The sequence below is a fragment of the Tasmannia lanceolata genome, unplaced genomic scaffold (genome assembly GCF_043159265.1).
Source record: "Tasmannia lanceolata isolate RefF3 unplaced genomic scaffold, GAP_Taslan_0.1 ptg000008l, whole genome shotgun sequence".
In the NCBI taxonomy this organism is placed as follows: Eukaryota; Viridiplantae; Streptophyta; class Magnoliopsida; order Canellales; family Winteraceae; genus Tasmannia; species Tasmannia lanceolata.
The window spans coordinates 30,452,308-30,477,551 of NW_027518685.1; the positions used below are offsets into that span (position 1 = coordinate 30,452,308).

The following is a 25,244-nucleotide window of genomic DNA, read 5'->3' on the forward strand; positions in this document are numbered from 1 at the left end:
TGGGTTGGGCTCAATCTGAACCTGATGGGTTCAACTCGATTTTGGCTCGGGTTGGGTTGACATTTCCTCGGGCTGGGTTGGGAAAATCCAACCCGAATTGATTTCGGGTTGGGTTAGGGTTGAGGCCTTGGCAACCCGACCTGACCAGAACCCAATCTCCGTCTAATTTTATCTTTATTTTCTTCGGGTTATGTTTTTTTCTTGTATTTTTCTGTTTGGCCCTAGATGAACCCGAACCCAACCCGACCTGATTTCTGGTTAGGTGGGTTGGGTTAGGGTTGAGAGATTTAGAGGCGGGTTGGGTTAGGGTTGACCATCCTCAACACGAGGCTCAGTTTGGGTCGGGTTAGGGTTGAGGGAATGCTATCTCAGGTTGGGTTAGGGTTGGCCTCAACCCGATCCAACCTGACCTGAGTTGCACCCCTAATAAATTTCCTTAGAACTTTTGAAAATCTGACAGTTTTGGTTTCCAAGGCAATTGAAACTGATGAACACTTGATTTATGCTTGTAATCATATTGACATAATTTTTGCATCTCATCTCGGTTAAAGGTTATGCTTGTGTGAATAAATTTTTAATTAGCCTTAAATGTTTGCTTTGAACAGTTCTATTGGAACATTAGATAGTTTTGAAGAATATTTCATTCCCTTCCTATTAATTGTTTCTCATTTTACCGACTTCCTGTGTCACAGCCAAAAGAGAATGGACATGGAAGTTGGGGGCTTTTATCTTTGAAGAAGGAATTCATGGGGGTGCTTTTCGTGCTCAAGCTTAACGAGAACACTTGGATGAATAATATGGGCAGCGACTTCTACGTCCCACTCACGAACGTGAGTAGCTTGGTCGCCAATACGTCTTTGGAGGCAAATCTAGCAGTTAGTAATGCTGCATATACTGGTGGAATTATCAATGAGATAAGGAATTTGATAATTGATATTTCCTCAGGAAAGGGATCAAAAATAAAAAATAAAGAAGCACAAGAAAAGATCCTTCAAGAAATCGAGACATTGGCTGCAGAAGCGTATGGCATATTTAGAAGCTCTAGTGCAACATTTTTGGAAAAGCCTGTTTCTGACATTGAGGATTTGATTCCCCCTGTAAAGATTTGTTCTGGAACAGGCTCAGGATACGAAGTACTTTGCCAAAGTTTTAACTGGGAATCTCATAAGTCAGGAAGATGGTACTCTGAGCTCATTGATAAAGCCACAGATTTATCTTCAATGGGTTTCACTACAATTTGGTTACCGCCGCCTACAGATTCCGTGTCACCTGAAGGTTACATGCCGAGGGATTTATATAACTTGGATTCCAGGTACTCTTAATATTGGCGGTCTTCTTGTTTTGAGAACACCCCACCCCCAAAACACACACACATGATTTGTATGTACAGTGTTTCAAAATTGCCAATTTATTGAGTTGTATTCACCTGCAAAATGGATTGCTTGTATCAATTCCGGATCAAACTATTATTAGTTTTACATCTATACCCCCTAACTTACATGTACCTCTTATCTTTATCTGGCTGTATCTCTCCCTGTCGCCTTCCGTGAGTGTTTAATGGTTGATCCTGCATGCTATGTGGTGTTTAGTGTGTTTTTTAACAATATAATTCACAAAGCCATGAATGCACAATGAACACGGTTGTATTTGTTGAGATTTTAAATTAGATTTACATTAAGTTACAATGTAATTCTTTTAAGTAGGGTGTTTATTATATGATAATTATATAGGGGCCATCATCGATGGCCCTAATGTCATATGCTTAAAGATAGATTTATAAAAAGCTTCAAGTCGTAGGATTGGGGATTCAACCTCCACGAAAATTCTAGTCTCTCTTTCTTCTTCTTCTTCAATCTCATCTTCTCTTCATCTCATTGTTTCTTCTTTCTTTACAAGAGTTAAGATTCTAAACTTCAATATGGTATTAGAGAAAGATCCAAGGTGTGGACTTCATAGAACCCTAACTCTCTACTCTCTTTTCTTCGTCCGGTGGATCTTACCCTCTTTGTTGTTGGATTCGTTGAGAACTTCAACATAGTTACCTTCTTCGTTATCCGAGCCATCCATTGTGGATCTTGTTCGCTATTTGAGTCGTTGAGACCACAATCCCAAAACCCTAGTCCTTCCATTATCAAACCCTAAAAACCTATTCCCCATCTTCAAATATGCTAAACAAAACCCATCTTTGAAAAACCCTATGATCTAATTTATTAACATTTGAAGACCCAAACCCTAAATAATAACCTTTCTTCGAAAACCCCAAATTCCTACTACCTTACCTTTGAACTCTCTAGAAACCCAAATCCCATCTTTGAACCACTAGTAACCAAAACTCCACCTTCGAAAACCCTAAAAATAAAAACCTAAAGCCCATCTTCATACACCCATCACCCAAACTCCACCTTTGACAACCCTAAGAACCCAAAACCCATCAGCCAAAATCCACCTTTGACAACCCCAAAACCCATCTTCGAACACCCCCTACACTCAAAGACCATACTTGAACCCCCACTTCCCGCCCCCCTTTTGAACGGTTGCAATTCATTCAAAGGGAAAAGGGAGGACCGAGGTGGTCAACCCAAAATTACAAAAAGAAGATACAAAAAAAGAGAGAGTATACAATCAAAGCAAAAACTACCCTTCAAAAAAAAAGAGAAGCAAAAACATTATCAGGGAGGGAGGAGATCAAACATCTCCAGACCCTGCTTCCCCATGCCATCTCTAGCATGACTGTCTGCCACATTATTAGCGGACCTTCTGACATGCTTACATATGATAGACGACCCTTCCATTCGATCTTGGATCTTGTCAAAGAAATACACAAATCTCCAAGGAGGGTCAATCGATCAATTAAGCCACCTAATAGCATTCAAGGAATCTCCCTCCACAATGACCTTACCCATACAATCTCTATCTAAAATTTTGATACCCTAGTGGATGGCTCTAACCTCCGCCTCGCTAGCATCGTAATCCCAAGAGGTCCTGAAAAGGCCCATAAAACATTATTGTTAGAATCTCTTAGGACCCCTCCCATACCTGCTAGACAAGGGTTCCCCATACTAGAGCCATCAAAGTTAAGCTTAAGCAACCCATTTACAGGAGCCTTCCATTGTTGACCAATCAATGGACGTGATTCTATGCCGAAGCAAACCTCCCTCCAAACCTCCCATAGTTCAAAGGCCGATACAAATCGAAAAGAAGGAAGAGTCCTCACCCATGCAATTGTCAAGGCTATTATTTTAATAAATAAAAAATGAGGAGACTTAATTACACCTTCAAAGACTCTAGCATTTCTTTCTTTCCATATAACCCATAGGTTGGCTAAGAGTGAGACGTTCCATTTTTTCTTCCAAGGAGCCAATGACCAACTTTCTAGAAGATCCAGAAGCTTTGCTGGAAGGACCCAAGATATTCCAAACCTGGATAGGATACTACTCCAAATCTCATTGGCTACCTTGCAATGGATAAAGATATGGTCAATCGACTCCCCTGCGCCAATGCACAATGAACAATGGTCCACTATCCACGTCCCCTGTTTCCGAAGGAAATCTATTGTCTAAATCTGACCATGACATGCGGTCTAGCTGAAGGTGCATACTCTGGGTTGAGCTTGGATCTTCCACACTTTGCCTTCAATGGAGGGCACAGAGCAAGGCACAAGATGACTGTAGAATGATTTGACTGAGAACACCCCAAAAGAATCCCAGATCCTTACCCGTTTGTCCATACCCTTTTTTTTTACCATATTTGATAACCCTAAAACCCTAGCTTCCTCCCATTTGATATCCCTTTTTCCCTCTTCATCAATTTGAAACCCTAACGGCCTAACCCCTCAAAAACTTATTTGTTTCTTCTTCCCTATAACAAACCCTAATTGTTCCGTCATTCCAAAAAAAAAAAACCCGAACCCCAAGTGTTCTTCCAACCCAATTTGAAATCCTCAAAACCTAAATTACCACATTTGAGACCCTAAAGTTCAGATGTTACCTACAATTTTGGTTTTTGAATGGCATAACTTACAAAATTCTACACTTCCATCTTTTCTGCATTCTCCATTCCAAACCCCTACCTTTTTCACCTTTCACCATTCTGAATCCCACAAAACCAAAACTTATCCCTATCCCCTCCTTTTTATTTTCCAACCCTTGCCTTTGCTCCGTTTACCTTTGCCCATTCATGTGGTCCTTTGTGATCCATGGAGCTTATATTGTTCGTATCTCTTTGCTAATCAAAGGAGATGCTTTCAAAACAATAAAGTTAATTTATGAGGATTGTGAGGTGGATCTGTTCTCAACCCATACGTTAACTGTTGTGCTTGGTATCAGGGCTTTTTCTTGCCCTCTTTGTGCATTGTTGCATCTTAGTACGAACGGTTGTTCTGAGATATGAAATGTTGTTTTTGTTTTCCTGTGGACTGTTGTGTCTTGCTTGGCCTACTTTGTTGTGGATTATTGTTCCTAGTGCGAACTGTTGTTCCGATTTGTTGCCTACTTTTTTATGGAATGTTGTTCTTAGTGCAGGCCATGGTTTAAAATTTCCCCGATTTTTTTCTGAAATGACCGAAATGTTTCTGTTTCCACCACCATCGAAACAAAATTGCAATGAATTCCTTCCACGCTATTATTTCCATTGAAATTCTCAAAATTCAACCGAAATCCCGAAATTCCCGAAATTTGACTGAAATGGTCGGAATGACAAAAGATGGGAAGTTTTTATGATTTGCATTGCATTTTATTTCATTGATGTAGAGAATGATATTTGGTAGGCAACATCATTGAATTGCACAACAAAGTAACCATATCTTATGCATGGGATGTCGGATCAGCATGGACCAAATGCATGTCACTATGTGTTTGACGTGTTTAACCCATTATGGATTGCTGTCTTTCTTATGTGATAATTTGAATGTATTGTGCTTATTCTAGCATTTCCCAAAGTTTCATCTTAAAATTTCATCATTTGCTTATGTTTCCATATGTTTCCGTGATTTTACAAAGATTTCCTCTGAAACCAAAATGTTTTCGTTTTCGTGTCGATCGAAACCAAAACCGAAATTGAAAACTGGTGCAGACTGCTCTTCCGTTTTTGTGGCCAGTGCTTAAAAGTGTGGTGTGATGTGTAATTATCTACCTACTCTTCTTTTGGTTGTGAACTGATCCATTGTGGAATGTTGAGTTTAGTGTGGACTTCTGTTCTGTTTTGTACTTTTTTGTTTTTTGTTTAAAAGTGTCGTGTAGTGTGCCGTTGCTACCTACTATTCTTGAGTTAGGAAGGCACCATCATGTTGCTTCTCCTAGACTTGATAAAAGGAAATTTGTTTCTTTGATATTTGGGGACTTTCCTGAGGTCCAAGTTTGTCTGGACTGATTTTTTAAAATTTTTTGTGGATGACTACTCACGCATGACATGGTTATATTTAATGAAGCAATGCTTTGAAGTTCTGTCCATAGTTCAAATCTTTTATAAAGAAATTATAAATCAATTTGGTAAAGATGTGGGTCTATTATGTTTTGATAATGCTAGATAATATTTGTCGCATGACTTCCACACTATCTTGCACAATCTGCCATCTTACAACACGCACTTTGTTGCCATACTCCACTATAAAATGTGGGTGCAGAATGTAAACATTGACATCTCCTTGATGTTTCTTAAACTCTTTTGCTTAAGAATAATTATCTCAATTTCATATAGTTGGCACAATGGCGATTTTTTTTATCTTTCAAAAAAAAAAGAAAAAAAGAATCGCCATTGTGCCAACTATATGTTAAAAATGTCTTTCTCCATAGTGACTTACAAGTCTATACGGAGCAACCTAAGAGGTAGAAAGGTGTGCAAATTACAAAAAACTATATATTGGTTGAAACAATCTCACCGTTCGGTTTGATAATTTATAATTTTAGTTCAATTCCTGCCACGTATGTCTTTAGAAGAAGTCATGTGGATCACTTGGATTTTGTATGGAGACAAGTAAGTAACATCGTCATTTTAGTTATGTGGACAACATTATAGTTACTGGAAATTATCAAGGAAAAAATTATGCAGTCAAAGAGCATGGAAGCTTTGGATGCAAGATAATTATGTCGTCCCTTCTACTTATCACCAATGTTTCAAGTACACCAAAGGTGGTGAGCAGAAAGGGTGAAAGCAAACAAAAGATTTGTGTAAGATATGCCACTTTCTTGGTATTAAAGTTGCAAGTTTGAATTTTGGCATTAGTATTTCTCGAAGAACGTATATCATTGATCTATTTGTCAGGAACAAGTATTCTAGGAGCAAACCCCATTGATACACCTATGGATCGTATTGTATAGCTTTTAAAGGACAAGGGAGACTTATATGAGCATCCATGTAGGTGTCATTACCCTTTTGCAAGTTCATCTACCTAACGATTACACGTCCAAACATTGCCTTGTATGTAAGAGTTATAAGTCAATTTATGCAAAATATGACTAATGACCATTGCCCATTGGAAAGTTGTTCGACACATTATGAGATACTTAATTGGGGCTCCTGACAGAGGAATTATTTTCGAGAACAATAATCATTTAAGAGTGGAAAGTTTCTTAGTTGTGGTTTGAGCAGGATCACCCTCTAATAGATGTTCTGCAACAGGCTATTGTGCTTTTGTCAGAGAAAATATAGTTACTTGGCGCAACAAGGAATGTAGGTGCACAATCTTCTAAGGAACAAGAATATCGAGCAATGGGCACACAATGCATGAGTTGTCTAGTTGAAGACACTAATGGAATTGTTGGCATTCAAAGTCTACAAGCCAATGAAGATTTAATTTGATAATCAAGCTGCTATACGTAGATAGGATTTCTGTGTTTCATGAGAGAAATGAATACATTAAAGTAGATTGTCATTTTGTTTGTGAAGGTCACTAGTAAATTGATACGTTCTTCTCCATCTGAGGTCCAAAAAATCAGTTAGCAAATATATTTATGAAGGCATTCACACAACCAATTAGATGAATTTGTTCCAATATGCCCGTGGATGATATCTCTGCTCCAACTTGAGGAGTGTTAATAATTTAATTTTGATATACATTAAGTTATGGTGTATTGAATAAGTCATAAATATGTATAGGCACAATATCTACCATTTTGTAAGCGTCTAAAGATTTATTTCTAGTTAAATGGGACCGTGTTTTAGAAGGCGTGTTGTTCTCAAAATATGAAAAAATTATGATGGTCAGAGGTTTCATATCTCTTAATTAATTTTCATCTTCTCCTTTTTTAATTGTGAAAAAAAGGGGAGTGGGAATTTAATTGATATGTAGATAAATGGCCTTCATATTGACTTCTTATTATGGAATGTACCAGATATGGAAGTATGGGCGAATTAAAGATTCTGGTTAATAGGTTGCACAAGGTGGGTATTACAGTTCTTGGAGATGTTGTCTTAAATCATCGTTGTGCTCAATATCAGAATCAAAATGGTGTTTGGAATATTTTTGGAGGTCGACTAAATTGGGATGACCGAGCGGTTGTTGCCGATGATCCACATTTCCAGGTACTAGTTCTTTTGCGATACACTACTCATCTTCAAAAAATTTAATGCTACTATGCTACATAAAGTTCACAAAGAGTTCAAATATCAAGGTTAATACCTCTCTCTCTCTCTCTCTCTCTCTTTTGTAGAAGTAAAGTTATTCATTTAGACAGCCTCTTAGCATGAGCACATAATTTGATGTAAATTGAAGGTGCTTTGATTAAACTTGGACCACATGGAAGCACATTATTCTTGACTGAAAACTTTTGTATAGTACGATTAATTTGCTTTTGCTTGATACCATTATTAATTAGCTTTTGTTTATATAATTATATGGCATTGCTTAGTAACATTATTAATTAGCTTTTGTTTGTATGACACAATATCTAATTCCATCTAAATTTAAATTGTACTTTAAACTCATTGAGCTAGCTGCTGGGCTATTGTTTTTTTCTTGCCTTTTTTCAGTAACTGTTGCAAACTAATTGGAAGAGGAGATTATGTAGTATTTCTTTTTCTATTTTTGTTGGTTGAATGAAGCTTTTAGTGCATCCTAGTGTTCCCAATTCTAGGAAAACTACCAAACAAATTATGGCCAAAGCCATGGTTTTAAATTTCGACCGACACCGAAAGTACCAATTTCGGCGTCGGTCCAGATTTCCGCCGAAATTTCGGGAAAATGTAATTTTTAAATTTCTTTTTATGAAATTTACTTTTTAAATTTAGGATTTGGCTGCTTTTTTTTACCGAATTTCGGTATTTTGTCCGAAATTCCAGTTTCGGCTGTGGCCAAAACCGATACTGAAACCGAAATTTTAAACCTTGGCCAAAGCCATAGGGCTTTTGATTGAAAGGGTCATCAGCGGTAATCTTTGTTTCCCTAACCAAACTGGTTTTATTTCAAATCCTTGATGTTTGGATGGCCAATCACATTGTTGACCTGTCGTACAGAGCTGGTTATGTCTACATGGTTGTTAAGTTTCTTTTAAAAACCCTATGATCGAATCAGGTTCCCCTCTTGATATGGAAATTTGAGAGGATGGGATTCGATATGAAATAGAGAAAGAGAATTTGGTATTGCATCTGTATAGTGTGTTTCTCAATTTTGTTTTTGGCAACTGGCCTGGCATAGTGTTTCTCACTTCTGATTAATAGTGTCTATATAGTGTGTTCAAGTCCATATCTTAGATGGAAGGTATTTTGAGTTGCAGCCACGAATTCAATCTTGTTTAATGCAGGACGATCAACGGAAGGACTGGTACTCCGCTTTAGCACCAAATCTGATGTAGGACGATTTATGGGAGAAAATGATGAGTGAAAATTTGGGTTTGAGTTCCTAAATATAAGATTGGAAACTATTTTACAACGTTTAGGATAGGTTTGGAGTGATGCAGACATATGTTGGGAAGCTGTCGAAGGATGTTGGGACCGTGTAAAATTAGTTTTGGGACAAAATAAAAGGGGCACAAGGCATGGTTGGGTTTCAATGATATTTCTAAGCTTGAATTTTTTTAATGCGTATTTTTAGGAGTTTTGAGTAGAAGATAGGGGAAAAATATTGCAAGAGGTTTGGGTGAGATTAATGGAGTTTTAGGGTTCCCGGGAAGGTGGTTTATGGGAAAAAACAAAAAAAACATGAAAGCAATATATAGCAAGGTCGGAATCTCACCAACCAAAGCCCAAGCCATGGCACCAAGGGGTTCCTAAGCATCACACCTTAAGGAAGATTAAGGCATCACACCTTTGCAAGGAGTAGACATCACATCTACACAAGAGAAAAAGCTTTCAAAATCTTTGTTCAATCATCATTCATCATCATTATATCTTTCATTTCAATCATTATAGCTAAAATAAAAGTGCCTCGAGTCTACATATGTATAAGCAAAGAAAGAGAACTAGAAAATTCTAAAAACCTCACACTTTTAGACTAAAATATCCTAGAATGGCTTAAAAACTTGCCCCGCTATGTTACCCCTACTATAACTTAAGGGACTTACAAATTAAATTTTGCACCTTGGGATGGTCCCCATCATACACCCTCTTGAAAAGATTCGACCCCTTCAAATATAATTATTGGCATGATGAGAGGACTCTAACTAGAATCTTCGCATGCATCACATATGATTGTCCTTTCCAACGAACTAGGTACTTCCAATGCACAAGTAGCTTTGGGCAATCAAGTCATTGTTTTGAAGTAGTGTGATCACCAGGTGCGCGTTCGATCTGTGCCTTGTAACATGTCAGCTTAGGCAGAAATAAACAGAAATAAACTCAAGTCTTTGCTTCATTACACTCACGCATTTATGATTAAATAGTAAAACTTTGCAAGAGGTTTAAATACTAAGATTGATGTATGTTGCCGATATTGCTGAAGATGATTGCCGCTTGTGTCGCATTAAAAAAATGAGCCGCGAAGAGCTTTAATGAAGTGGATTGGACTCAAGCCTGAATGGGCGAGTCTTTCGGTCGGTTTTGAATACCGAACCTTTTGGAAATGGGTCACTATGGACCAATGCCGCAATGCGCAATACAGCACGGGTCGACTATCAATCCTCATGGAATTTGAATTGAAGCTACTTTCTCAGCCACGCACCTCGAGAAATCGAGGCACCTCAACTGAGTAGAGGAATTAGTTCAGGCACACACCTAAGATACCTCAACTGAAATAGAAAGGAAATTAAGATTTGAAAGGAGAATAGAAATTGAGAAAAAGAAGAGAATGAGATACATGTAATGAAACGATGATTAGCGACCAAGAATAGTGACAGGGAATATCAGCGGAAAAAAATGCAACGAACTTTATAGATTTGAGAAAGTGGTGCAAATATCAAATTTAGGAGTCCTGGATATAATAGGAGCAATGGGAAGTAATTGTAAAAGAAAGTGGAGCATTTATCAAATATGGGATAGACCTTTGATTAAAAGCAAAAGGGGGTCAGATTAATAATTTTGAGATGGTGTAGGTGAAATGATAAGGGGTGGAGAAAAAACAATGAAGGGGGTGCACTTCAAATTAGGGAATCTTAAAGACATGAGAAAAGGGTCTGGAAACTGTCAGTGCACACTCCCATGCAATTCCTTTCCTTTCATCATTGCATCGGTCTTCCATCTCTGTATCATTCCTGTTAGAAAGAGGCACCAAGTCATCCATTGTTGATGAGAAAAGGACGACAGCAGTTTGGAAAACGAGGCAAAAAAAAAAAAACAAAGGTGAGGCCTGACAGAGAGAAAAAATGACCCTGGATGATCTCCCAGATATATGAAGCCCAACCGGGATGTTGATAGATGAAGATCAATTGCTTATCTAGATTTGGGATTGTCCTTATGTAGAAAAACAAGGCTAGGTAGACGGAAGCAAAGATGCAGAATAAAGAGCGCCCTGAAAAGAGACATCCAGCTGATTATGAACGATGCTAGTTGGGGATGGGATCATAGGAGAGGACGAAGAAAAAACAGAGGGCCGGGCGGACGGCCGATCTAGCTGTCCGCCGGAAAACAAAACTGCAGCAAATTGTGATCAAGGCGAGGTCTGAACGACCTGCTATGATATCATGTAAAAATTTAATTTTCCACTAATCTTGAATGCATTACAATCAATCCAAATGAGTGTTTATATAGAACACTCAAGAGGACAAACATAGAAACTAATATAATAAGATTTATGGAAAGAGATATGACAAGATTTGAGAAGATAATCTCATATCTAATCTAGCCACCTGCTTAATATGCCCCAATCAATCTAAATCAAATCTTTGAATATGTGATCTTATTCTACCCAATCAAATCATGGTTGCCTAATCTAGCCTACCGGTGAGATCTCATATTCTAACAGAATACAATGATAAGAAATAGATGACAAGATTAGATGGAGTGTAGGGGAGATGGAGATTCAAAAGAGAAAGAAAGAAGGGTTTAAAACATAAAGAAAGAGATTAAGAAAATAGAAAGAACCCAACAAGGGTATGGATTTAGACAAGAAAAGAGATTTGGGGTTTTGGATGTTGGATAATGGAGGAATAGGAGGTGGAGTAGAACCTAAAGTGGGTTTACGGCAAAGGGAAGGAGTGGGTTTTACGGAAAACCCAACATGAAGGTTTACAAAGATCCGAAGGGAAGAAAAGAAGAAGAGTGACACCATCCTCTCTTATCCCACCTCTCTCTGTATCTCGTCTCTCTGTTTGTCGCACCACCTTCCATCTCTCTCTCTCTCTCTCTCTCTCTCTCTCTCTCTCTCTCTCTCTCTCTCTCACTTTGGGTTTTCGCGTGAAACCTTCTCTCAATCTCTCTCGAAAGTCTCTCGAAAATCCCGAAAATCTCTCCTCAATCTCTCAACTGATGTATATATAGGTCAAAATAGGGCAACATATGTACAAAGACTACAATGCCCTCTAATCTACATGTAATGCCTAAACATCCCTTACATTATAAAATAGAGTTGATGTGAGAGAAGAACCTGAGAGAAGGGTAAAATCTCGAGTGTTACCAATAGCCCTCTACTCAAATGTTTTATTACATTATAAAATAATGTGGACAGAAATGCCTCTAGCTAATAAGACAATCACGCCCCATCCACTAAACATGTTGTGACGATGTCTTGTATTCTAACTCTAGTAGTGATTCATCACTTTGACAGACTAATGTGCGTGTTGCACACACAAGAGACAAATTCCCCTTGAGAACAGTTATGGATAGTAGAATTCAAGCTCCTTCTTATTACAAAAGCACTGTCTCAAAACGCTGACTCGGCACAATGCGGTTGAGTACTTGGCACAACGTGCTCGTCTATTTGAAAACACAGAATTCAAGCTCCTACTAGTCGACTTGGAAGGATGCAGTCGAGTACTCAGTTGACGTGGTTATAACCATAGTTAGCAAAACTCTGTTTTAAATGGCGTTTTTTTTTTGAAAAAAAAAAAGTGTTTTATTGGTGTGCCGTTTAAAACTTTTACAACGAATAAAACTGCCTTTTTTGTGGCAAAATGTGTTTTAAACGTTTTAGACACGTTTTTTGGCCAACTTTCCAATTTTACCCCCACCATATTTTGTAAATGACCTAAACTCATTTTCTTGTGTTTCCATTTTTTACTACGTTTTTTTGCACCATTACCATATTAAACTTGAATTTTTGCCGTCCCAATTTTAGGGAGTGATAAATCGACCCCCATATATCCTAAATCGACCCCCTATGTGTCTTTCTCTCTCCACTTCTCTCTCTAACCCTGAGGAGAGAGAAAGACACATAGGGGGTCGATTTAAGACATTTGGGGGTCGATTTATCACCGCCCCCAATTTTCACGTTTTTTTGCTAACTATGGTCATTACTCGTTGGAGTCAAAGGATTTTTTATTTGACTTTATATGGTAAAATGCAGACTCAGACAAGAACACAGCCAAGGTAAAAGGGAGTCGAATTGGGGGAGTCCACTATAACGCATAAGAGTTTTGAAACTATGCAAAAAAGGATGATGTTCTCTCAAATAATGTGACATCAACACGGACTACACAACGATGGAACACCAGGGTCCAATAGTTATACCCTTTTGGAGTTCGAGAATATCCCAGGAAGACACGTTTAATAGCACCTGGAGGCAACTTATCACACCCAGGGCCAATGAGATGAGCAAAAGCCACACATCCAAAAACTCGAGGTGTTAGATCAAACTCCCAATGAGAGTGGAATAACACAGTGAAAGTAGATCAGCCTTTAACACAGGAATGGAGATGATTAATTAAGTATCAAAACAGTTAACATAGAATCTCCCCAATTCTCTTTGGGAACATTTATATTAAATAACAAAGTACGATCTGCATCCAAAAATGTATATTCTTCCTCTTAGCTACTCCATTTTGTTGTGGGGTATGATTGCAGGAGGTCTGGTGAGTTACCCCATTTGAGGCATAGAAGGTTTGAACATCATTATTAACGTACTCTAAAGCATTACCTGAGCTTAAAATGAGAATAAAAAAAAGGGGCGGCCTAGTGCACGAGGCTCCCGCCATTGCGGGGTCTGGGGAGGGCTAAATGTACGCAGCCTTACCCTTATTTTGCAAAGAGGCTATTTCCGTGACTCGAACCTGTGACCACCAGGTCACTATAGGAATAAGTGTGCCTAAAATAGGAATAAGTGAGCTAAATTTCCACTCAATTTCTTTGTGAAATAATTTAAGAACAGAAAATAGGTCATATATATGTGCGTGCGTGCGTGTGTGCGTGCGTGCGTGCGTGTGTTTAAGAATAGAAAAGAGCTCATATTTTTGTGTGTGCGTGCGTGTGTGTGTGTGTGTGTGTGTTTCTTTTAACAGATAAAGCCGTGCTATTCTAAATCATCAACAAAGGTAACAAAATATGAAAAAAACCCAAAAAGTTCTTGCATCTCGCAAGACCCTCAATATTAGTGTAAACCAAATCAAAAGGTTGAGAGGCACGCTTATCAACTCTGGATGGGTAAGACATGATGATGCTTGCCCAACTGGCAACCCTCACACTCTAAACTAGAAACAAATGATAAGGGAGAAATCAACAGCTTGCCACTGACTGCCAGAGATGCTTGAATGACCAGTCATAACATCTTGGCTAAGAGTACACTCTAGATATTATATCCGTCACACTGATACCCTCCATCAATCGTCCTTTTTGTCTTGAGGTCTAGAAACACACAAGAAGACAGTGACTGTCACCGATCATTGCAAAGATTTTGTTAATTTACTCACAATTAATAAACTCATGGGGAATTGGGGCACATAAGGAACAAAAGACAAGGTAAGGAAGTGGGAGATGCACTACGTCTCCCAACTATTTTACGAGAACTACTGTCACCAAGAATAACTGAGGTAGTCAAATCAGATGATGAAAATAAAGAAGATATACCTGTCATGTGCTCCGAGGCTCGTGCGTCAATAACCCATAGAGTAGTTGCTGCGATCTGGGAGTCAAGAAAGACAATAGTCCCTGATTGAGTAAATGCAGCTGGAGAAGGGGGTACTAATGGACGTGGTTTTAAATTTCTACCAAAACCGACACGAAATGACTGAAATGTTTTTGTTTCCATCTCCACCGAGACACATACCCAAACCAAAACCATAAGTGTATTAGTGGTATACAATACCAATATGTGTCACGTAATTATATCTATTCAAATTGCATGTGAAATTTCGTGTACTATGCATAAATATTGTAACGAGCCAGCTCCGACATCAGGTCGCTACGAGAAAAACGAGGCAAGTAAAACCACGGTAATTTTTTAAAAAAACAAATGATAAACCAATGATACGATAAATGAGCGGAAGCAATAAAAATTATTTAACCAAATGAACTTTACTAAAATTCGTATTCCATTGCAATTAACGTCCGTCCACCATAATAAATTATACCATTATCCCAAATCATTAAATTAATAGCGACTTGAACTAGAAGTTTGAAACCAAAACACAAGTCTGAATAACTAATACATCCCGGATATAACTATAATGTCATTCCACAAACTAAACGTGAACTTCCCCCATTCCCGTGATTGTTCTCATATCTCTTCGTTTGTGAAAGCTCCTTCCTCTCTACCTACAGGTCTTGTAGGGCAAAAATGGGTGAGAGCAAGCCATGTAGAAGGCTCATACGACAAGAGTAACAGAAATAACATGTCAGTTATAACTACATTCTTTACGACAATGAACTGGCATAGTTATGAACAATTTTGTTTACCATAATAACTGAAAATTTAAAATAGAACAACATAAAGTAAAGATTCAATGCATGAGAATGACAAATCAAAATGCAACTCTCTAGCCCCGGTGATCATGCGCCAAACTCCCATTTTCTTTTCTCTTTTCTTATCTTTCTCTTCTCTTTTCTTTTCTTTTCTTTTCTTTTCGGTGGCTTGGGTCACCATATAGGTTCCACCCGAAAATTCATCGCCGGCCAGATGTCGTATGCTCTCGGTCTGGGTGGCTTTTGGCATTTTGCCCAAGGTTGGATACAAGGGGTCTCCTTGGTCCTCCTTCCCACTACTCACAATCCTAAACAATGGCACACTCATGTATGCTTTATACATACCCTTTTCCCTTGTCACGAAAGAGAAATTCTTTTCACTTGTCAGAACATATCATTTCCGCATTTCGCATTTATTTTCTCACTTCTTTATTCCTTCATAATCACATTCTTATTACTTTCTTTTTTTTAAAACAAAAACTAACCATTTCCATTTCATAAGATAAACAACTAGTAATCCATTTCAATTTCATGAGATAAACAACTAGTAATTCATTTCCATTTCATGAGATAAACAGCTAGTAAGCAAGCACATTATCATACTAGAAAGAGTCATAAATAACATGCTAGTTCTACTACCATTATCATACAAGTCTACTACACTTGCCTTTTTGAGTTGAATGAAGGTTAAGACGAGATGGTTCGACTAAACAAGTTGCACGAACCCTGTAAAGTGTAAACACCATATTAACGGTGTCATACACAATGTAGCTATTAAACATCCTTTCCTAACTAATTATTTCTTTCTTTCTAGGAGGACGACTTCTTTTTGTGGCAACACACGCACACACACACATTTTGTACAACTTGCATTAGGGTCCTTAATTTTTTTTTAAAGGAATTTTTCTTACTAAAACTATAATTGGACATACATTTATTGATTACAGTTTGCAAATCAGCCATTAAATATATTATTTTATTGCTGATTTCTGGATTTAATATCATTAAAAACATGTATATACCATATAGTAATATTAACTTTTATGGAAAATCATAAGCGTCGCCTTTATAGTGTTTCGGTAAAAGTAGTCGCATATTTTTAACATTATTCTTATTTTCTACTTGCTGATTTTAGGGAAAATGCACTCCTTTAATTGCCTATGGAACATTTATACATCCTATTTTCCAAATTAAATTACATAGATTTAATATGAGTTAAAACTTAAAACCCTAACTTAATCTTTATAAAATAAGCCCTTTTAAGTTGCTGATTTCTGAAAATAAATATGATTAAATTCTTTATATTAATAATACATTCTTAAAAGGTCTCTAAATAAAATTTCAATTATCACTTGTTGCATTTAGATGATAGATCCTATATAGAAATGTCATTTTCTTACACTAAATATTGGAATACAAGTCCCAATGGGTTCTTTCGAATTTGTAAAAGATTTAAAGATTATTATTTATGCCCTAATCATTGAAACATAACCAAATAATGATTTAGGATTGAAGAAATCGAATTCGGAGGATCAAAACCCGAACTTTCCTTCTCTCTCTCTCTCTCTCGGTTTGCGTGCGAGAGAGGGAGAGGGGACACCGCCGGCTTAAAATACAATGGGCCCACATTATTTTGGTGATCCAAACCATTCATTTGATTGGCCCTCACATAGATAGGGTGTCCACCAAAAATCAGCTCCATAGGATCATCCCAACCCTTCAAACTGTGGAGGCAAAAATGGACAAATTTGTGAAGGCTTTTACACGTTCATTTTTGCCTCCACAAATCATAGGGTTGGGATGATCCTATGGAGCTGATTTTTGGTGGACACCCTATCTATGTGAGGGCCAATCAAATGAATTCTTTCGATCACCAAAACAATGTGGGCCCATTGTATTTTAAGCCGGCGGTGTAGCTAAGTTAGCTTTCCTCTATATATATATATATATATATATATATATATGGGCTTACTGTAAATGAGGTAGAGCTCATTTACGCTAAATGAGGTAGAGTGCCAAAACACATGGGTCCCACATTTTTTGTGGTGATCCAAACCATTCATTTGCAAGGCCAAATCATAGATAGGGTGTGTACCAAAAATCAGGTCCATTGGATCATCCTAACCCCTCCAAAAGTGGAGGGCAAAAATGGGCACATTTTTCCCCTATAGTGTATGTCCATTTTCCCCTCCATTTTTGGATGGGTTAGGATTATCCTCTGGACCTAATTTTTGGTACACACCCTATCTATGCAAAGTCCTCCTAAATGAATGCTTTGGATCACCTCAAAAAAGTGGGACCCATGTTTTTGTGGGACTATACGCATATCACTAGGTGTTTGATATTGCTAAACCATTATTTGTGGTTTTTTGCTTATGTGATGGTTTTTTTAGCGTGTATTTGTGCTTTTTTCTGGCACTTCCTAAAATTACATCTTAAATGTCTATCATTTGCATATGTTTCCATGCATTTCCGTGATTTACAATATTTTCACCGAAATTTCCATCCGAAACCGACATGTTTCAATTTCCATAATGGCTGAAACACATCCCAAAATTGAAACCTAAAATCTTGCTAATGGATGGCTGTTGTGCTCTCTTTAGAAGGGAATGATACTCCTCCATCGATATATGAATTGTACGGCCTCCAGAGATATACGAGAAGAAGTGAACGGTTCAGATGACCCATGGGGTGGCGTGTCGAAGTTGCATGATATCATGCAGATAATAGTAATAATCAACATTATCACCACAATTAGTGCACTTCATTGTGTCAAATCCACCACAACCACAACCAATGAGCATCATGTTGTGTTCAAAAATTGTAAGTCATCGTTCTCAATGAGCATCATGGTATGTTTAAAGGCTCACTTAAAACACTTCATTGGAACTAAATTGAAATAATTGTTGTCAATAACATAGTGCTACTGATAGATGAAACGTATATATTGCTAAATTTTATTGATTATGCCATGGACACACTTCATTGGAACTAAATTGAAATAATTGTTGTCAATAACATAGTACTACTGATAGATGAAACGTATAAATTGCTAAACTTTATTGATTATGCTATGTGCAATCATATTCTGTTGATGTTGGATATATGATTTTGTGATATGTAACCTCATATTTAAATTTGAATTTATTGATTTATCTAGCAGTTTCCCATGGATAAAGTCTTTTTTGTTTATACAGTTCTCTTTATTAAATTATGATTTCTTTGATTTTTTAATCTGTAGATTTCCATGCTGCATAAAAGTATACTTTGCATTGTGCTCTTGGACGATCAATTATCTTAATTTTTGCCTTGCAGGGTAGAGGCAATAAGAGTAGTGGTGACAATTTCCATGCTGCTCCAAACATTGATCACTCACAAGATTTTGTGAGGAATGATCTGAAAAAATGGCTCTGTTGGCTAAGGTTAGACCATGGTTACTCTTGTATTTTCTTTTTTTGTTTAGATTTAGGATAATTGGACAATATTTACATTATATTATTTAAATAGTTTTATTTCTCATACCTAATTATGAGGGGCTCATCATGGATGGCCCCATGGCCACACTTGTAATTATTGCTTATATATATATATATATATATAGAGTTAAGTGAAGCTACACATACGTGTAGCTAACTTAGCTACACCAACGGCTTAAAATACAGTGGGCCCACATTATTTGGGTGATCCAAACCATTCATTTGATAGGCCCTCACATTGATAGGGTGTGCCCAAAAAATCAGCTCCATAGGATCATCCCAACCCTTCAAACTGTGAAGGCAAAAATTGATAGATTTGTGAAGGTTTTTACACGTCCAATTTTGCCTCCACAAATTGTAGGGTTGGGATGATCCTATGGAGCTGATTTTTTGGGCACACCCTATCTATGTGAGGGCCCATCAAATGAATGGTTTGCATCACCCAAACAATGTGAGGCCCACTGTATTTTAAGCCATTGCTGTAGCTAAGTTAGCTACACGTATGTGTAGCTACACTTTTCTCATATATATATATATATATATATATATATATATATATATATAATGAGTAAAGTGTTTCTGAGCTCGAGCTCATATAAGCCTATCTGTGCTCGAGCTAAAAAACACATGTGGGCCCACCTTTGTGGGGTGATCCAAAGCATTCATTTGAAAGGCCCTATTATAGATAGGGTGTCCACCAAAAATCAACTCCATTGGATCATCCTAACCCCTCCAAAAGTGGAGGGAAAAATGGGCAGATTTGTGGAAACACAGTGTCTGTCCATGTTCCCTCCACTTTTGGAGGGCTCAGGATGATCGTATGGATCTGATTTTTGGTACACACCCCATCTATGGAAGGCCCTTCCAAATGAATGCTTTGGATCACCCCAAAACTGTGGGCCCACATGAGTTTTTGACGCTCAAGCTCAGATTTGCTATCTGAGCTCGAGCCTCAGGAACTCTTCTCCTCTCTCTCTCTCTCTCTCTCTCTCTATATATATATATATATATATATATATATATATATATATGATCTAGGTTATGGTAGGGACCAGATCTAAGTTATAAATTCCGTTCCAGCCGGAATGGATCAGAATTCTGGTTCCGGTTTGGAATCCGGAACGGAACGACCATATATTCCATTCCGATCCGGATTCCGGTCTATTCTGGCCGGAATTCTGTCGGAATCCGAAATTCCGGACAAAACAGGCGCAATGCCATGTTCCGTCCGGAATTCCCCATTTTTTGTGTTTCTTCATCTCCTCTTGTTTCCTCTTCTTGGTTCTCCTTTTTTCTTCCTCTTTCTTCTTAGTATTTACATGTAAAGTCATTCAAGTAAATGTCTTTACTCAAGACATTTATTGTCCATCTCCTCTTGTTTCCTCTTCTTGGTTCTCCTTTTTATTGTCCATTGACTTGAGATTTACATGTAAATAAGGGAATACCCCCCATTTGAATCTATTAAAAATAGTTTCAAGACCCAAATCTAAAAGGATAAAAAGTCAACTTTCTAGCTCTAGTACAAAATTCGAAAAAATGGGTCGGGTCAAAATCTTAACTTCTATAACTTATATTTGTCTAATTTTAAAAATTCATGAATTCAATAATGTCCAAACATCATTAAATCCCAAAAGCGCGGTAAAGAAATCTCATAATTTGGTGGCTAAAAATTTTTCATCTTGTCATGCACTAGTCAACACACTTAAGATTTTTCTTTAAGTAAATGTTGGATCTTTTACATATTTTATTCTTTTAATTGTTTCTTATATTTTTCTAACGATTTCTTTTTCTTTTCATTTTTTTTGGATTTTTTTCATATTTTTAACTATTAAAAAAATATTTCCCTCGTCGTAGCGGAACGAAATGCTGAACGAAACACCGAAACGTTCCGTTCCGGTCGCCAAAACGAAACGGCGAACGAAACAGAATTGTAACTTAGGACCAGATTCATTAGGGTTACAAGTAGTAAAGAGTACTTCATGGCTGATTAGAATTAGAGGTTTTAGGGATTTATAGTTTTACGCATTTTATTCATGCAGTTGTAATGTTAAGTTTTGAGCAAAAGATCCATATTGGTTTTATTTGAAACTTAAGACGAGTTCTGTAAGTTTCAAATACACTCATTTTTAATTACACTCCTTTGGCATTATCAAAAGGGGGGAAACACTATTTTAGGACAAAAATAATCACCTATATAGGAAGCACTCTTAACTATGAGGAAGTGTGTAGCAAGCAAGCTTCCCCCAAGTTTGGGAGCGAGAAGAATTTAACTTCCCATACAACTTGGAAGCTTCCATTAACTATGCTTTAGCCTTGTGCTATATGTTTTATGGCAATATTTTGCATCCCTATGTTTCTAATTATCAAAATGTAAGATCGGTTTCATCTGTATTTTGTTTTTAGTACAAGCTTTGCAAAACTAATAAAGAATAGTTACTTATACATGTTTTTACTTCATACCGCCATTTCATTTTCAAATGAGACTTTTTGTAAATATTTGCTGCTAATATGTGACATTCAGGGAAGAAATTGGGTATGATGGCTGGAGACTGGATTTTGTCAGAGGATTCTGGGGTGGTTATGTAAAAGATTATTTGGATGCAACTAAACCCTTCTTTGCCGTTGGAGAGTATTGGGACTCACTCAGTTATACATATGGAGAAATGGATCATAATCAGGATGCACATAGACAGAGGATTATCGACTGGATTAATGCTACTAATGGAACTGCTGGTGCATTTGATGTCACTACTAAAGGGATACTTCATTCTGTAAGCTTAAGATTACTTTCTTTTCTTTCTGTCCTTCGATTTTCTTCTGAATCAAGAAACAAATAAATGTTAATTGTGTTGATTGGGGCAGTTAGGAAAATTAATAAGCTATACATTATAATTGTTTCCAGTGAAAGCTTTACCGTGGAACGTAATAACCTAAGTATGATCTATATTTCCTTTATTTTCCCTGAATGAATAACTGGTCAGCCATAATTTTCTGTGCTGCATCCACTGTGTTGCATTCACTTTTTTTTTTTTGTGAAATAAAGTCTCCTTGTTATATAGATGAAATCGATTCCTTTCAAAAAAAATTGTAAGCACTTGCTATCTTCAACAATTAGGGATCACATATCTACTTGTTAGATCATGTTTTCAAAGCTGATTTGTTGATGAAATTTGATGATGTTGCATCTTAAATTAGTCTAAACAAGTACCTATATATCCTTATAGTGTACCTTCATTGAAGCAGGCTCTGCAAAAATGCGAATATTGGCGATTATCAGATGAAAAGGGGAAACCACCTGGGGTTGTTGGTTGGTGGCCTTCACGTGCTGTTACATTTATAGAGAATCATGATACTGGTTCTACTCAGGTTTGGACTGCTGCTCTGTTTTTCTCCTTTAAACCCATACTTTCTCTCGTATATTATTTTGGAAATTGAAAAGTAGCTTGCCTTCAATAGGATCCAGAAACTAATAATTCAAATCCGTCCTTCGAACTGTAAAAGAAAAAATCAGTTTGTGGTCTCTTTCAATTTGGCAGTGTTTTATCTCATTTAACTACATGTAGAATTTGTTCTGTTAGTACGGGTCATGGACATGAGGTATCAGATACGGGTACACTGGAAAAATCAATATGTTTATGTACTACTGTGCAAAATATAGTTTTATATAAATTTGAGTTTATAAAAGCATAGGGTATAAAATAATTTATTTTGTTATCCTGAAATATGTTAAAATCGTACACAAAGTGTAAATAATTCTACATTACAAGAAAAATATATATAAATTAAGGTTTACTCCTAATACTTGTGCTTGCATTATTCTGACATGGGTATCATTTCGTGCTCGATATGCATGCTTACACGGCAATTATTTAGAAAGTGAAGTGCCTTTTTAGTTTTTACATACCAAGAAATGTCCTGGTTTCTCGGAAAAAAGAACTGGATATCGAAGCTTTCATGGGTTTTCCCAGAGTACAACAGATACTACATGCAGCATCCTTATGTTCAGGTAGAGCCAGTGGTCTGAATTTCAGAATTTGTTGCAAGCGGTACGAAATTAGTATTACCAAGATACCTAGCAAACTGGAGATGCTTTATTTTTTATCCGGAGCATATTAAGGGGGTTTCATCATATCAAGTGGAAATTTTCTTTTAAAACTACGTGTAACGAAAGTACTTCAATATTCTCGATAAATATAGCTTTCTATAGTTCTCTGCAAACATTATTAAAAAACAACTTCAGTTTATACAGACAAGTTACTATTAGAATAAGAAATATGATTATTGGGCAGTACCCAAAACAAGAGTCTATCAATGAAATGCCGGATGTTTGAACAAGTGTCATAAATCATTTTAGAAATTTTAATTTTAATTTTCTGGAGTTCTCTTGATAATTTCAACTGCAAGCTTGTTTTTCTATGGGAAGTGATATACTCGCCCCATTTGTTTTACTTGTGACAGCCCCCCCTAGTGTATTTATGAATACTCTTTTACACTAGAGGGGGCTGTCCCAAGTTTGAGTTATGTTTTAGTGGCCATGGCCATGGCCATCTCCAGTTTGTAGTTTATTATTAGAGGAATGCTAGACTGACAGGCCCCCTTGCAAAAGGTGGGGTAAAGGGCGCCCCCATTGGTCAATATACATTTTTGGCAGTTATGATCATATTTTTCTGTGCCATGGTACATGTATATTGACTGATGGGGTCACCCTTTACCCCTTTTTTTTGCAAGGGCGCCTGTCAGTATAGCATTCCTCTTATTATTATGACCTTATTCTGTGATTTTATTTTTCCACTAGACACTGTGGTCTTAGATATTTCAACTGTAGCATGACATGTCGGAAAGAAGTATAAACTCTGTGAATGCCTACTACACAAATTGGATCTAATAAAACCTGTTAATCTGTTTGTATCTGCTGAAGGGTCATTGGCGATTCCCGTCTGGGAAGGAAATCCAAGGCTATGCATACATCCTGACACATCCTGGAACTCCATCAGTCTTCTACGATCACATTTTCTCTCACAACCGAGATGAAATTGCAGCACTTATCTCACTCAGACATCGGGCCAAGATTAATTGCCGGAGTACAGTATGTATCCAGCACCGTTCCTTAGTTTCTCTTGCCATAATTGCTTATGTTAAATTCAGTAATCCTTACTCATTGTGCGGGCATACATGTGCTCAGTATGCATCCGTGCACGTTATAGATGTCATGGTTGCCCACGATCCTTTTCACTTAATGGCCTTCTGATTAGGGCCCTATTTGTTTTGGATTTTAAGAATCGATTGTGAGTCCAAAACTGATTATTGGACTCAAATTTACGTTTAATTTTGTGTCCAGTAATCAATTTTGGACTCACAATTGGTTCTTAAAATTCAAAACAAGCAGAGCCTAAAATTCGAAATTAAAGGTACTCCACGCATGGAAATGTAGTTCCTTTGGTACATAACGCATGGAAAGGGCATCTTCGTTATGAGAGAGACTGTCTGAACCAATTGCATCATCCCATGGTAAATATTCCAAAACACGTGCAATGCAAGGGATTGCATCTGGCCTGTGTTATTAGCATCGGAGCAAATCTGCCGTGGAAAACATGGATTCAATTTAGCACGCACCCTCAAGGAGTCTACATGTTCAGTCGACTTTCCATCTATTTTTTTTCAAAACAACTTTGTTTGGTTTGTAATTTTAAAAATCAAGTGCTTGTTTTAGTTTTCCTCATGTTCTCCTTTAGTTTTTTTCCCTGTAAAGATGATGTGTTTACTGCTTTTGGTAAGTCCAGTTTTTTTATGTATGATTCAGGTTCAGATAGTCAAGGCAGAGCGGGATGTTTATGCGGCATTTATCGATGAGAAAGTAATGGTGAAGCTCGGACCAGGTCATTACAAACCCCAAAGTGGCCCTCAAAAATGGGTTTTGGCCGTCGAGGGGAATGATTACAAGGTTTGGGAATCATCTTGAGAATAATCTGGCGTTATTCATAAGCAGATTGGTGTATTTCATTGGTGAAATGTTACAAATTTGGCCTAAATTATAATTTTATTAAATATTATAAAATGAAACCCACAAGAGGAAAGGAAGACATTCTCAATAACACCATCTTCACTACTATGCATACCAAACTCTCTCTCATGAAACCCACTAGAGGAAAGGAAGACCAGTGTTCAAAAACTCCTTGACTCGACAAGGAACTCCCCCGAGTCGACTCCTTTTTGCCTTGGCCGCGTTCCGCATTGCACCACATCCGCATTCCGCGTTTTGCCCTACATAGTCATTAAACTCCTTCGACTCTCCCAAGTTATGACCGCGTAAACCTCGTCAACCGCATTCTTGGCCGCGTCCGCATTGAGTCGACAAGGATTTTTCCTGGCCGCGTTCCGCGTCAAATCCGCGTTTTTAAACAATGAGGAAGACATCCTCAATAACGCCATCTTCACTACTATGCATACCAAACTCTCACTCTCTCTCTCTCTCTCTCTCTCTCTCTCTCTCTCTCTCTCTCTCCTGTGTGCGCACGTACATTAAATACATATACTAGCATTTTGCCAGTGCAATGCACATGATTGAAAGGG

General features: G+C 37.4%; 1 protein-coding gene across 1 annotated transcript in view; it reads left to right on the plus strand.

Moving 5' to 3' along the window:
• AMY3 (alpha-amylase-like 3) overlaps positions 1–24,766 on the plus strand; it is a 34,767-nt gene extending 10,001 nt beyond the window's left edge. The window contains exons 7-13 of the mRNA XM_077389163.1: positions 693–1,312; positions 7,329–7,518; positions 18,514–18,620; positions 21,196–21,445; positions 21,918–22,040; positions 23,593–23,760; positions 24,475–24,766. Of these exons, the coding sequence (XP_077245278.1) occupies positions 693–1,312; positions 7,329–7,518; positions 18,514–18,620; positions 21,196–21,445; positions 21,918–22,040; positions 23,593–23,760; positions 24,475–24,633 (1,617 nt within the window). The 3' untranslated portion in view covers positions 24,634–24,766. The remainder of the gene's footprint in view (positions 1–692; positions 1,313–7,328; positions 7,519–18,513; positions 18,621–21,195; positions 21,446–21,917; positions 22,041–23,592; positions 23,761–24,474) is intronic.
• The last annotated feature ends 478 nt before the right edge of the window (positions 24,767–25,244 follow it).